Below are 16,324 nucleotides of genomic sequence, written 5' to 3'. Positions count from 1 at the left end.
GGGACCATTTATCTGAGCAACATACTTTTTTTTTTTTTTTTAAGAGACAGGGTCCTGCTGTGTTGCCCAGTCTGGAGTGCAGTGGCTAGCCACAGACACCTTCATAACACACTGCAGCCTCAAACTCCTGGGCTCAAGTGATCCTCCTGCCCCAGCCTCCTGAGTAGCTGGCACTACAGGCACCTGCCTCCACACCTGGCCTGAGGAACACATTTTGAGTATTTTATGCTATGTTGTAAAGGCAAATTTGTTTTTCAGTGACTTTTTGCCCACGAGTCTCTTGAATTTGCCAGTTACTTTTGCATATAGAAGAATGGGTCTGAGATAAAATAAAGGAAGGAATATAATTTCCAAATTTGATATATAAAAGTAAAGAAAATATTTTTGAAAAGCCTGTAAATTTTCTTTTTGTCTCCTTTCCATCCTTGATGTCCTATAGAACTGGGTTTGTTCAAAAAGTCACTTATCCTAATATATTTTTGTCTTAGGTCTGAAATGACACCTTATTCCTTTTGGTTTGTTTCAGTTTTGTTAAAAGTAAGAAGTTACTGGCATTGAAGTTATTTTACCAAGGAACCAGAACATAAAACTGTTTCAGATTCTAGAATTTGGGTTCAGGTGTACAGTCATATGCAGCATAATGACATCTAAGGTCAACAACAGACCACATATGTAGTGGTGGTCCCATAAGATCATAATAGAGCTGACAAATTCCTGTTGCCTAGTGACATCATATCTGTCATAACATCATAGTACAATACATTACCTTTCCTATGTTTCATACACAAATACTTGCCATTGTGTTACAATTCCCTAGAGTATTCAGTATAATAACATGCTGTACAGGTTTGTAGCCTAGGAGTAATAGGCTGTACCGTGTGGGTTTGCGTAAGCCCACTCTATGATGTTTACACAATGACAAAAGTGCCTGATGATTTTTCAGAATGTATCCCCATAGTGAAAGGACACATGACTGTATATTCTCAAAGACGCAGATTAATTATCATGGAAATAAACAAATTAGGCATGGAGTGGGTTTAAATTCTACTAGTAACTTAAAAGGAGTATATATAAATCAAGTAAATTTATTTTTTATCATTTTTTAAAAATTGAATCTTTATTTGTCAATTATTTTAAAATGTACGATTCAAATACCATAATGCATTAAATGGCACATAATACTAGATTATTATTTAATAGTATCTAAACTTCTCTTATATCAAAAGGAACTTCACTGGACTATTTTTCATACTCTTCTAACTCCTTTTTACTTGCCCTGTACTTATTAATATAGTAATAAAATAGAAAGACAGTAGATTATAGTTCCTTCATCTTGTCCCTCTCTCTATATATTCCTTCTCTTTTTTTTTTAAATTTCAGAATATTGTAGGGGTACAAACGTTTTGGTTACATAAATTGCTTTCGTGCCATTTGAGTCAAAGTTATAAGTGCGCCTGTTGGAATATAACATGAAGAGACATGAAAAGTTTCAGGAGTTTTACAGGACTTTGTCTTGAAATCTGTGGGCGTGTTAGTTCACAGACTAAAAACTACTTAGCAACAAGGGGGACATTCCTCTGATCAGAGGCGTCTATAAGGAGGCACAGCCTCAAGGCCTGCAAGCCATCGCCTAAAACTTGTGTAAGACAGAGCTCGACATTGGACCCAAAGCTAAAAAACTAATCTAAATACCAGCCCAACAGACAACGTACAACTGGAACTGTCTTAAGCTTCAAAGCTATTCCTGCTTCACTCCTGACCACATGTCTCTCTATATAAAAAAATAGATTAAATTAATATGCAGAATCGATATTTCTACTTTATACATTTTTATCTTTAATTTGTATACTCAGCTAGGTCTATTTTTAACTTAGGGCTTAAAATGTTTATCTTAAAAAAATTTTATAGCCATCTATTCTTATAGAAAAAATTAAATAAGGGTCACTTAAAACCTTTGGGAAACCTTAAAACCTAAACAAATAATCTGTACACATAATTCTTTGACCAAAAATAAACTACTTGCTATAACAGTAAGTACTAATGTGGGATTTCACTCAGTGCCTCCTGACTCACAAAAATACTGAAAACCCCTAACTCCCCCATCACTTTAAACTACACTTTGTCTCTGTCTCTTATTTCCAAATCTCTTAGGACAATCCTGCCTGGGGCCTATTTTACTGGAAAAGTAACTAACTCCCGACATGTGCCCATCCCCCAGATAGTGTGCACTGTACCCGTTAGGTGTGAATTTACCCATCCTCTCCTCCCCCCTCCCACCTGCTTGATTTCCAATGAAGGTTATTTCCATATGTGTACATAAGTGTTGATGGATTAGTTCAGATTAAATGGTGAGTACATGTGGTGTTTGTTTTTCCATTCTTGTGTTATTTCACTTAGTAGAATGGGCTCCAGCTCCATCCAGGGTAATACAAGAGGTGCTAGATCATCATTGTTTTTTGTGGCTGAGCAGAACTCCATGGTGTACATATACCACATTTCATTAATCCACTCATGTATTGATGGGCACTTGGGTTGTTTCCACATCTTTGCAAATGTGAATTGTGCTGCTATAGACATTTGAGTGCAGATATCTTTTTATAGAATGTTTTTTTTTTCCTCTTCCCTTGGGTAAATACCCAGTAGTGGGATTGCTGAATCAAATGGGAGTTCTACCTTTAGCTTTTTGAGGTATCTCCATGCTACTTTCCATAGAGGTTGTACTAGTTTGCAGTCCCACCAGCGGCGTATGAGTGTTACTATCTCTATTTAGAACCTTAAAAAGGTAAAAAATGACAAGGTTTGCCTGTAATAGGGAACACATAATCAGTTGCTGTGACCTGGGTACTTATATTCAGTGTCTCCGATCTTCCCTTGTGGTCATGACATGGGATTTTTGTACATTTAGCTTAGTAATTCACGGCAGCTCATTAGTTCCCCATCTTTTACAATCCATTGTTTTATTGAAAGGGCATGGTCTAACATAATTTAGTTAAATTTGTAGTACATTCCCTATCATTTTAGCAATTGACAGCCACGGCAACTATTGCAAAGAGTAAATTCGGGAGTGTAGAGATCTCCGTATTTGCATTTAGTATGTTGAGCCTTTGACTGCCACATATAATCCAATCTCATCCCTAACAACTACCAGTGGCTGGTTTGATTGATTAATCATCCGACTACATGTACCATGGTGTTATTCCTTATGGTGAATGCTAATGACCCTTTTCACGGACTAATTCTTAATATTTCTTCATTGATATTCCTGTAACTAAGTAGTATGTATTTATATGGTTTTGTGATGAATTGATTTTTTTATTTCTTTAAAATTAGGGGAAATATACCCCTACTTCTCCAAAATTCATACTATGCCCAATTCCAGTGGTTTAGAGAAAGCATAGAGCTTTCCTTCTGTTTTTCCTTTATTCACCTATTTAGTTGGCAGGCACCAGAGCAGAGGAGGCTCTGGAGTTGGATGGTCTAGGTTCAAGGACTTGTTCCGTCAAGGGAATCTTTTTGGAGTAACTCAACTTCTCTGAACCTTAGATCTTCTTTTCTCTAATAAAATGAGGACCATAATGTATTTACTTCATGGAATTATTGTGGTACAACCTCTAGCACCATATGTCTAACAGAGGAGGCACAGTCTAGGTTTTTTGTATGTTTGTTTTATGTCAGGGGAGGGATTAACAACTTTATTTGTTTAAATCCTGAGAGGTTCCAAATAATATATGAGTGAGAAATCATTCCAAGATATTACTTAATTTGGGTTGAGGGAGATTTAATGTGAATATGAATTTTTGGTGCTCTTTCTGTGATTTTCTCTTGCGTAAATTGTTGACAATGACAACTTACTTTAGACTGGAATTGTCACCTGTGTATTGTACAGTACTGCAAAATTCTGACACTCTCTTTCACAACAGCACAGCTTGGTAGACCTCGCCTACCAGATGGCCCCAAAATGTGATCAGTGTTACTGAAGGCTTGGTTTCTGGTTTAGTTTTCAGTCCATGCAATGTTTTCCAAATTCCAGATCTTAATTTCTGAATAAATAAGTCATGTTTTAGAAATCAAGGATTTTTAATCAACATTTAATGTACCTTCATAGAATTTATTTCTTCGGAAGTTAAAATCTATATAGTGAGACTACAGTGATGTTTTTCTCCTGGCCAACTATTTTTTCCTGAAAGTTATTTTTAGGAAATGCTGTGTGTTTGTACACAGAAGATGGAAAGAAATAGCAGGGACACAGGGATGAAGAAGAGAGTGATATGGAAGGGAGAAAAATAACAGATAAGGGGAGAGGCATAATTTTTGTCTAAAAGAGAAGGTTTTCCTTCGCCCTCTGTACCTTTTCTTGGGGGGCGGCGAGAAGACAACAATCTTCCCAGTCTCTAAATGTTGTGAATCTTTTTGTTAAATCCTGGACCTTTCCTTCTCACTGTGCAAACTCTGGAGGTATTCTCATCACACCCACGACTTAATTACCCCGCTCCCCACATGTCTGTCTCTACCCCAACCATCTGCTCTGAGCGACAGAAGTGTGCGTTCCACCGCTCAGTAGAGTTTTCCCCGGATGCATCAGAAGCTCCTTGAGCTGCAGCCTCACCTCCCCTGGGAATAGCACCCCCTGCTATTCATCCTGCTGTACCAGCCAGGAACCCAGAAATCATCCCAGAGGCCTCCTTCTGTTTTATTTTATCCCTACATCCAGCCCATCACCAGGGCCTCCCAAGTGTATCCACACTCTGTCCCCTTCCTCCATTTCCACACCAGTCATCCTGGGCCACGCCACCGCATCTGCCACTGGACTACCGAGGCAGTCTCCTAACCGGTCCCCTCACTTGCCCTGTTCATTCTGTACATAGCAGCACGAGTTTATACACACAACGTACACACACACACACGCACACACACACACGCACACACATGCACATGCATTCATTCATATGTTGCTGAAACCTTTTCAGTGGCTTCCTACTTTGAATCCTGCTTGATTTTGTTATAATTATTCATCATTGTCTTCTTTCCCATCAGACAGTAAGCACTGTTCAACAGAAAGGTATACAGTAGCTCCCCGAAAATATTAAATGGAAAATTCTAGAAATAAACAACTTGTAAGTTTTAAATTGCATGCCATTAGCGTAGTGTGATGAAATCTCACGCTGTCACGTTCTATCCCACCTGGGACCTGAATCCTCCTCCCTTTGTCCAGGGCATCAACGCGTTGCAAACACTCTCCACCCTTTAGTCACATGGGAACTGGCCAGGTTCGCTGGTGTTACAGGGCTTGTGTTCAAATAACTCTTATTTTACTTATTAATGGCCACGCAGTACAAGAGTGGTCATGCTGGCAATTTGGATATGCCAAAGAAAAACTGTAAAGTGCTTCCTGTGAGTGAAAAGGTGAAAGTTCTCAACTTAACAAAAGAAGAAAAAAATCACACGTGGAGGTTGCTAAGATCTACAGTCAGAACAATTCTTCTTTCCGTGAAATTGTGAACAGTATATTGTTATAATTGTTCTGTTATTAGTTATTGTTATTAATCTCTTACTGGCCTAATTTATAAAGTAAACTTTATCATAGTTATGTATGTATAGGAAAAAACATAGCACACGTAGGATTTGGTACTACCCTTGGTTTCACGCATCCACTGGGGGTCCTGGAACATATCCCCCGCAGATAAGGGGGGACTACTCTACTACAAGCTACCTTATAAGTAGAGGTAACTCAATAAATATTTATCAACTTGTATCTTTACGCAAGTGTAGTATATTATGTTCACTGTCCATGTGAGTTGAATTTGTACTTTTCTCGGTACTTTACACTGGGAAGATTATGAGGGTGAATTATTAGTTATGAGAAAATCATAGTATAGGTGGCTGAAAGTACTGACTGTCTCTCAGAGCCTTTAAGGATGATATTAACTAACTGAATTTTCTATGGTTCAGGCCTACTTTTGATATCAGGACGCCACATGACTTTGTCAGTGTGGACTCTCGTTAATTGCATTCATGGAGAGTAATGCTGAGGTACTAATTTGCAGTGATAATACCTGTCTTACACAGCAAAGTATTCATTTCATTGCCCATTTTTACAGATCAGCTTGGGAAGACACATTATAATCAGAAGATTTCTTGGTGTCCTTGCTCTCAGAGGTTTAATTGCCTGAATTTAAGATAAATCCTAACATTATGGTCAAGCTTGAGTTCCCACAGAGCTGGGTTAGCCACCTGTCCTTGATATTTTCTTAGCCCTGTACCTTTCCCATTGCACTTAAGCGCCGTTATAATCGTCTGTAGCACAGGGCCGGGCACTGGTGGTGTTCAATAGATGTTTATTAAAAGGCTGAATGAGTGAATTGTGGATGATGGCAAAATACTTCCTCTCCCCTGGACAGTGTATTTGAATAAGTGTAACCTATATTTGTTCCTGTGAATCAAGTTTCTATTCTTCTATTGCTGACCAATCCCGTTTTAACTGGCAAATTCTTTATTTACATTATTTTATACCTTCAGTCAGTTCTTGGTATACCTATAGTTTTGTAGTTTAACACACAAGAAATGTAATTTCATGGGGTCATCTTAATTTTGCCATATTTAAGCTAAAATTTAACTTGATATGTGTGTTTAGATGGATAGATACATATCCACATATAAATACATATTGATATATATATAAATATATACACTTAAGTGTATATATCTATGTGCGTATATTTTTATATATCTATTTGTGCATATGGATAAACTTATATATATGGATATCTATTCATCTGTGTGTGTGTGTGTATCTGCGTATCCATCTACCTACCCATACATTTTTAAAATGTTGTGGAGATACATATAGATGGGTTTTAGATAATTCCCACATCATTACTGGAACCGCCCAGACCTTGGAAATTATGTAATCCAAAAAGGATATGCCATTATATCTTACTCTGTCGAGACAGGAGAAACTACTCACTGACATGGATACTAAAGCCAGGTTGTGTCAAAATGTCTCTTGCATATATCCATTTGTATAAAAAGTAAAATCAACAACACAGACACACACATGCATATCTGCTTTAGTATGTGCATCTACTCTCCAGCAAGCGGTACGGGAATTTGTGATGATCATCGGATGCCTTTGGGGAAGGAAACAGAACTGGAAGGGAAGGGGTTGTTTTTCAGTGTATTCCTTTTTGCGCCATTTCAATTTTCAGTGTCTTGCCCCTTACTCGAAAGTAAATAATTTGTAAATAAATAAATAAAGTTTCCTTTTGCTTTAAAAACAAAAGACCTCTGCCGTGCTTTCAAGATTATGTCTCATTCCCATTGCTATCAAGTTGGGCTATTCTGGACATAGAGAAGGAACTATTGCAGCTTATCTCTGGTTTTGTTTTCCAGGACTCTGTTGGCATTAGGATGTCATGTGGGTATATCAGATGAACATGCTGAAGAAAAGGTGAAAAAAATGAAGCTACCCAAGAAGTAAGTTGAATGACTAAGCAATAACAGATAATCTATGCATGATTTAGTGCTGTGGTCCCCAACCCCCAGGCCCTGCGTCTCCCCCGGCCCCCATACCCCCCTCCATGGGAAAACTGTCTTCCATGAAACTTAGGAACTGGGTCGCACAGCAGGAGGCGAGTAGTGGGTGAGGGAAGCTTCCTCTGTATTTACAGCCACTGCCCATCACTCGCATCATCGTCTAAGCTCCGCTGCACGCTCCCTGCTACCCTCCCAGCCCCATCCATGGACAAAATTTCTTTCATGAAACTGGTCACTGATGCCAGAAGGGTTGGGGACTGCAGATTTAGTGCATCCAAATAACTCTTCATGGACACCCAGATGTCTTACTTATACTTAAGTTATAAAATTCAGATTACACAATTTAAACTGGCTGAATTGTCGCAGGGGAAATATAAAGTCTGTGGTGAAACAGTTGTCTCTATCACCTTGCCAAGAGATGAAACAAACTTCAGAATATATGAAATATTTGGGGATGTGTTACAAGGAGTGTATTATTTTACCAGTGTGTGTGTGAACATGTGTGTCCATACTTCTAACTGATTATATATATCTTTCTACTTTTTTCCAAAACATTGTTAATAATTTTATTTGCAATTACAATGAGAATATATTTGAGGAATAATTATAAAGTCAGTGTTGTTATCCCCATTTTAAGATGAGAAAACTGAGGCAGATGCATGCTGTTGTAGTAGTTGGGCCTGCTATTCTATGAATTCTGTGACCTACGTCTGATTCTGTTTAACATAAAACCTCAACTTTCTGATCTGCTAACAGGCATTAATAATGCCTACTTCATAGGGAAGTTTTAGGTATTAAATGAGTGAGTGCTTAATGAAAGCTGTTTTATATTATTATTATTTTCTTTTTTATTTACACCTAAGTATTCAAGCCACTTTTCTGAGGCCTGTGGGTTATAAATAGAAGTATTAAATAATATCATAGAGATAAAAACAAAGTAGCCACCCCATAATCTCCATCAGTCACCCCAGGCCTCAAGTTATCCCAGATAAACATAAAATCCAAATAGAAACTGTGCTTGCTGTGCAAATGCAGATTCAAGCAAGTCCTCTAGTTCAACTGTCTATTAACCTTTGTGCTCAGGTGCTCCATATAAAAACTATGTTATTACCTCACACATTTTTAGGTTCTAAAATTTTTACATTTTGAAATGACACTTTTTCAACAATTTTTAGTGTATGTAATGAAAGCAGATTCACAGCGATTATATATTACCATCATATATTTAAAAATTACATAAGAATATTGTGCATAATAGGGAATTTTATATCATTTCATTTTTTTTCTTTGAAAAATGAATTCCCCCCACAGTATATTAAGCTGTTAAACAATATTTTATATTTGGCAGTCTTTGATGAATCATCCTTTCATGTTTTATAACTTTGTAACTAAGATGTATATCTAAATTGAATTATTAATTGTTTTTGTTTCTGCAATCATAGTCTTTAGGTGTTAAAATTTTTCTTCTGAGTTATCATTATAATTATTTTTAGTGCTTAAAGCAGTATACATTAATTTTTAATAAAAATTCATGAAAAAGTAAGATTTTATTGGAAATAGCTCATAGTAAGATGGATTGAGCTATTTTTATCCAATTATATCAAGTAGCCATGTATAAATATTATTTACTGATAGAGACACATTGCAGGATTAGTTGTATTCTTTTTTCACATAAATAATTTTTGTTATTAAAAAAATCATTCAGTTCAGCGAACCAAAAATCATAGTTATTTATCATGAAAAATCATGTTTAATGATCTTTCAGGTGACAACTCAATTGTGTCCTTGTTCAATTTTTTGAAAGCAAAAAAATTGGAAACCACCTAACTTGCAAAAGAATTCATCTTCTCATTAAAGTTATTCACTCTCTCAGTGAATGCCAAAAAGGCATTGTTAAAACTCTAAAAAAAAAACCCAACAAACTAGTAATTAAACCTGCTACTTTTTCACTTAGAAGGATAAGAAAGGGGAAATATTAATTTCATGTTACCTTTGACTGCATAATATGGTTAATAAATTATTTTTATCATGTGCTATCTATGTATGTGTATGAGTATACATGTGCATGTAGGTGTGTCTAATCAAAACCTTGGAGTACAGGGCTGGGCATGGTGGCTCAGCACCTGTAATCCTAGCACTTTGGAAGGCCGAGGCTTGAGAATCACTTGAGGCCAGGAATTCGAGAACACCCTGAGCAACATGGCAAGACCTTGTCTCTACAAAAAACAGAAAAATTAGCCAGTGCATGGTAGTGCACACCTGTAGTCCCAGCTGCTTGGGAAGCTGAGGCAAGAGGATGGCTTGAGCCCAGGAGTTTGAGGTCACAGTGAGCTGTGATGACACCACTGCACTCTAGCACTGGCAACAAAGTGAGACCCTGTCTCAAAAACAAACAAACAAATGAGAAAACAATGAAAACAAAACAAAAAAAAACCTTGGAGTATAATTTAGCTTATTCCATTTATAGAATTTATTTATCATAAATAATTGGTAAACCCAGTTTTCACTGTCAAAACAATCACCTAAAACAGAGTTATCTTTCATCAGGAAAAAAATCTGGCTTTTTTATGTTGTAACAAATGGGTTAATACGTGTCCCTGTGAAAATCATCTCAATTTTGATTTCTAAATCTAAGGAAGATAGGTAGATAGATAGGACACAGGGTTTACAATAAGTTTGTCTCATTGAGGTATTAATATCCTCTGCCTTCAGTAGTTTTTTATTGATGCCTTTTCTGTGTGTTGCTCTCACAATGCAACACAACACAACACAACAATTATTTGAAAGTGGGTGGAGAAATGGAAAAGCAGAAGGTAATGAAATGAAAACTGTGCTTGCACCTGTTGACAGTTTATGTACTGTTTCTAAATTTGCAGTGAGCTATCACTGGATTCTTACTCTATTCACAAAAACCTTCATAATGACAAGTACTGATATGGATGCTTATCAGCACAAGCCTAAAAATGTGGAGTATTTTTTCGACCATTTTAAAAGCACTTTGGCATCCTCGTGTAAAATAGCACATTTGCATATCGTATTACCCAGTAGTTCCCCTCCTAGAGATGCCCTAGAGAAAGTTCACACCAGAAAACAGGTGAACTGTTATTTACAGCAACATTATTTGTAACATCAAAAACATAAGGGGGAGGTTATATGAACTGGAAGGAATATTCTTCACTAGGAAAATGGGTTAAGTTGTATATTATTTAATATCAATAATAAAATGACCACTTCCTTTACACCCTGCTTTATTTTTTTCATTGAACTTTACACCTGATGTTATTTATTTATTTTTCATGTCCCCTAAACTGAAATATGCACTCAATTAGGGGCTAAAGTGGCTCTATATACTACAATGCCCCCAGTTTCTAAAACACCTAGCACATGGTAAGTGCTCCATAAATATTGTTTAATAAACAAAAAGTTTAATAAATTGTGACTACATTGAAAAAAATATGTTCAAGAGACTATAAATGAAAAGAATTGCAGAATAATATCAAAAACTCCTAAAAATTAACAAAAAGGTGTCCAAACAGAAAAATGAGCAAACAATATGAACAGGTAATTCATAAAAGAGAAAACGCAGATAAAAGACACTCAAACTCAGTAATAATTAAGGAAATGTATATTAAAATCACAGTGAGAAACTATCTTACACCCCTCAGGTTGGAAAAAATTGAACACCATGGGAAGACTATAAATTAGTACACCTACTTTAGAGACCAATTTAATTTGATCCTATCTTATAAAGTTGGAGATGACCCAACTATTTCTTATCCAGACATAAATCTTAGAGAAACTTTTGCACACATGTACAAACAAACTTGAAAAGAATATTTATTGCAGCATAGATTTTAATAGTGATAAATTTCCCATCAACTTAAGAATATAAAAATAATTTTTAGAGATTCGTGTAATGGGACGCTAAGGACTCGTTAAAATGAATTAACTATAGCTAAATATATCCACAGGACAAATCTCAAAAACATTATCTCGAGCAAAAATTAAAAAGCATGTTACCAAAAGCCGGTAGGTACAGCGTAATACTGTTTATAGTTTAGAAACCTGAAATACAACTCTACATACAGTTTTCAGAACCAAATATATGTAGGAACAGTGTAAAAATTATGCCTAGGAATAATCTACTTCAAATTCCCCAGAGGTAGTAATTCCCTCTGGGGAAAAGGAAGGGACTGAGATTGAGGAGGAAACAAAGGGAGAATGTCAAGTGTATATATCATTTTTGATACTTTTGCATAGGTCTGAAGTAGTTCATGATAATAACAAAGAGGTGGTTGATAACTGAAACCAGATTTTAGTCAACTAAAAAAAAAAAGTGGGAAAGGGAAAATAGCAGACCGAATATAACTAGTCTTTAAGGAATTCAGTGAAGACAGGGTAGTAGTTTTAGAAGGACAAAGTGTCAAAAGAAGTTTTTTTCATAAAGCCTAGGAGATACATGAGCATGTTTATGGAATAGTGGGAAGAAACTACAGGAGACAAATTGTAAGGAAGAGAGGTGATGAGAGCAAGATTTTATATGACCCTTATCCTGATGTCATAAACTGTACCTTCCAAGGGACTCAATATTGACTAGATTAGAAGAGAGCAAGATACGGATGTAACTTACTGGGTGATTGTAAAGATTCATCCTTCTGAACTGGTTGTATGGACGCACAGGCCAGTGATGTTAAGAAAGACTGATAAAAGTGGTAGATTACAAATTATGTCTTAGTTTTTCTTAAAAGAAATTATTTAAGCAAAATATTTATGATGTTCACATGAAGCTTAGTTTTTGGTTAAAAGCTGGATAAGTGCTGAAATAAAAATAAAAAAAAAAATTAAAAAAGCTGGATAAGAAGTGGTAGTCCATTGATTTCTGCTGCTACTTTCTATCAGGTTTACCTCTGCCATTTCTAAGTTTGACTTTCCTTTGCTGAAAGTGTTATCTTTGCTGAATGCCAACATTTCACGGGACGCATGTGCCTTTTAAGTTGCTTTTCTGTAACTGTTAGAAACATGGTTGATTTCCACGTACAGCCCTTGAGCTGTGATCCTATAAAAGATCAATATCATACCATAATTACTTTCGCAGCTTAGAATGTTTCTATTGCTCTCTCTTTTGTGTGTATTTTGATAATCAGTCAAGTTCAGCATATTAATTGGAATTAAATGCTGCATTCCCTATTCTAAAATAGGCAATTTGTGTATAGTTTTTTTCTAATATATAATACACTTCATTTAACTAAAAATTCATAAGGATTTTTGTAGAATGGATGATTCATTGTGGTTCTGTTCTCTCTCTCTCCCTGTTCTTCCTGTCTCCCTCCTCTCAAAACAAACAAGCAAAGAAGAGTATAACACATTGTCATCTGTTCTTAAATTCATAAATCTTCCCACATTTATTGTAATTAAACTCTTTATCCATTGCATAATGTAATGAGCACAGAGTGATCTTACTATAGGAATAAAGAAAAATGCAACTGAAAAGAAATCCCCTCACTCTAAGAGCTTGTGGTCCCCAGTATCTAATATGCCTGAGTAGTCGAAATTGTTTTAAAAGCTATAGATTTAAATTTTTTAAAAATCTTGTCTGAATATTGATGTCATTTATTTAAACTTTCCTTAAGCACTTAGCTGTCATTAAATCCACGCAACATACGGTAGGTCAAAAGCTGGTTATCTGTATGTATCACTGGGAGATAAGAAGTAGTGCTGACTTATGAAAACATCATGTTAGAATCTTCTGAGAGGTTTTTAAAACTAATGCTAGATTTCCTGCTCTTCCCTACCACTACCTTACCCCTAATACTGCTTGTGATGGTAGGTGGATTATGTTGTATCTCTCAGGCAGAAGTGGGCAGATAAAAGGCTGAAGATGATATTATCATTGCATAAACGTACATAGAAATTTAAAATGGCTTTCTGAAATGAATGCAGTAGGTACTGATTGTGCACCCATATGTATACTGTTTATATAGATACAAGCACATGTACAAAATTCAGTTTATATAAATATTTACCTAATTGAAAAACGGTATTACAAATACAGTTGGATTTTTCTGTAATGAGGAAGCACTGTAGCTGTGAAGGAGAAGAAAGCACCTTATAGACTGTTTTTATGTGTAGTGGGTAAATTTCACAGTGTGTAATGTTAATTCATTTTCTCTGATTTGGCTTAATTTCAGATTTAAACCCAGTGGGGTCTTGCAGCCAGAATGCAGCCTGATAGTAGGAACCTAATCCCAATCTGTTTAGGAAAACTCAACTAAGTCCATGTTTTCTGTGTCTGCTCTCACCTTTAGGTGTTGATTCCAGTGCCATCTTCTTAGTCTTCCTCAAGTTATTTAGAATTGTGTCCTATTTAAAGTGTACGTCCTCCCGTCCCCCTTTGCTACTTTATGTTCCCCCATAGCATTGACATTGTCTAACATGCTATTATATTACATGCTTATTTGGTTTACTACCTGATTCCCCATTGGAACATAATTTTTTTTTTTTTTTTTTTTTTTTGAGACAGAGTCTCGCTTTGTTGCCCGGGCTAGAGTGCCATGCCGTCAGCCTAGCTCACAGCAACCTCAAACTCCTGTGCCCAAGCGATCCTTCTGCCTCAGCCTCCTGAGTAGTTGAGACTACAGGCATGCGCCACCATGCCCGGCTAATTTTTTCTATATATTTTTAGTTGTCCAGATAATTTCTTTCTATTTTTTTTTTTTTTAGTAGAGATGGGGTCTCACTCTTGCTCAGGCTGGTCTTGAACTCCTGACCTTGAGCGATCCACCCGCCTCGGCCTCCCAGAGTGCTAGGATTACAGGCGTGAGCCACTGCGCCCGGCCAACCCATTGGAACATAATTTCTATAAAGACATAGATTTTTTTTTTTGTCTGCATTATTCACTATTGTATCATTAGCTCCTAGAACAGTGCCTGGAAACATTTTACCACTGAATGGATATTTGTTGGTGAAACTGAATTCAAGGTTTACATGCCTCTCATTCCCAGGACTGCATAATTTATGGGGCACTCACCTGATAGGGAGGGAACGTTCAATTCTTGGTCATTCTCATTTGAGTTTGCTGTCATTGACTGAACTGCCTTCATTCATCTCTGCTGGCACCTTCTGATAGGACACACGGTTTCTGTATTGACCTTTGGTCATGGGTGCACACATTGGGTCCCCTCCTCATCTCTGTGAGTCACTCTCTCTTCTCCACGCTTCATCTAAGCCTCTTTAGGGAGTGCTGGAAACCTAAGGATGCTGTCTCTGGCTGCTTGGGGATTGCAGCCTGTTGGTGGAGGGAGAAGGAAGGAGTGCCTCGGCCCTATCTGCCTGGACTTGGCTTGTCTCCCTGTCCGTACTGTTCAAGGGTTTGGTGTATGAAATTATGGGTCCTGGCCATTTTCCTGGGTACAATCTGGGAGGCAAGATAGCAGTTCACCTTGGCTCCGTGATCTGTCTTGTCCCCACCTGGGAAGGTGGGTGGGAAGCACTTGCTTTCCTCTGACTCTTCCTCTCTCTGTTCTCTGGAATCTTAAAGCCTGTCTTAGACTGGAGACTCTGGGTTCTTTATCTGCTCTTCCTTTCTGTCCCAAAGTGTAAGAGCTTTGTTCTCTCAGCATTCAAAGGTAGACATTTTAATATCACAAGGCCCTTCTCTAAAGATCTTTGTCTCTGCATTGAATTTTCAAAGATATTTTAAAATCCAAAAGCCAAGAACAGCTTTTTTTCCCCTCTCTCTCTTTCTCGAAATGACCCTTTCTTGAGGGCAGTGGATACCTGCCTCATGGCCTTGTTTCAGAGGGGCTGAGGGGTGGAGGAAGGCCTTCAAGTAAAAAGGCATTTGGGTGGGAGGACAGGGTACATCATCATGCTGCATGTTTACTTAAAAACAAGGAAAAAAGTGAAATAGTAAAAGAAATATAACCTTTGTTCTTTCCTTTCTGATTTCTACATTGAAATTGATTTTTCTGTGTTTGTTTTCTGGAGAATGATTTTTGAATATTCCCTATACCCTTTCTGTGAAAATATCAGCCCAGTATTCATTTCTGGTAGATGTGCTTTCAGCAAACCCTGTTCTTAATATCTCTGGTGTGCAGTCGTCTGAGATTTTCCCATTTGTTCCAAGGTACTTGAAGGGCTGATTTGGTTTTGAAATTTACAGCTAACATCCACTGAACTTGGACATAATCTTTTCATGTTTACCGTATATTTTTCACAGATTTCCAAGGTTCATTTAACTTGATTCATACTAAACAAGTAAGCTTGAGATGTGGGGGTGGCTGGAAAAAAAGAAAAGGCTTAGCACTTAGTGTTTTTGGAATTCTGCCACGTTTTTGTTCCATTGCTTCAATTGGCCCTTTAGTGATGTTATATTGAACACTTTTTTCAAAGGCTCCTTTAAAATACCGGTTTAGGAAAAATGTGGGTGAGGTGGAAATGAAACACAAAACTGAATTGTTAATTTATGTGACAATTCATCAGTGGGGTCAAGTGCTGTCAACTTTTTGTTTATATCTTGGTAATTTGATGCAAATGGAACTGGCAGTTTGCCAGCTTTTTTTTTGTTTTGCTTTGTTTTCTTTCCAGAGAAATTTAAGAAAGAAATTTTACTAGCTCTTCCTTTTCCAAGTCCTTGATTCTATTTATTAGGTTGTCAGTGTCTGATCTTTCTGTTTTTTGGATATGACTTCAAATCATCAGAAAAATGGTACCATAAACTATTGTTGATACCATTAATTCAGATTTGTGAAGCATTCATTATGTCAGTAGTTTTATCAAATACAGTCAGTTG

General features: G+C 36.8%; 1 protein-coding gene across 1 annotated transcript in view; it reads left to right on the top strand.

Moving 5' to 3' along the window:
* Positions 1–16,324, top strand: part of RYR2 (ryanodine receptor 2 (cardiac)) — a 509,242-nt gene that overhangs the window by 230,928 nt on the left and 261,990 nt on the right. The window contains 1 exon segment of the mRNA XM_012660153.1: positions 7,390–7,473. Coding sequence (XP_012515607.1) covers positions 7,390–7,473 — 84 coding nt within the window.

This window comes from Propithecus coquereli, unplaced genomic scaffold, assembly GCF_000956105.1.
Source record: "Propithecus coquereli isolate 6110/MARCELLA unplaced genomic scaffold, Pcoq_1.0 Scaffold66, whole genome shotgun sequence".
Taxonomy (NCBI): domain Eukaryota; kingdom Metazoa; phylum Chordata; class Mammalia; order Primates; family Indriidae; genus Propithecus; species Propithecus coquereli.
The sequence above is the reverse complement of the archived record's forward strand: the minus strand, read 5'-3'. Positions and strand labels throughout refer to the sequence as shown.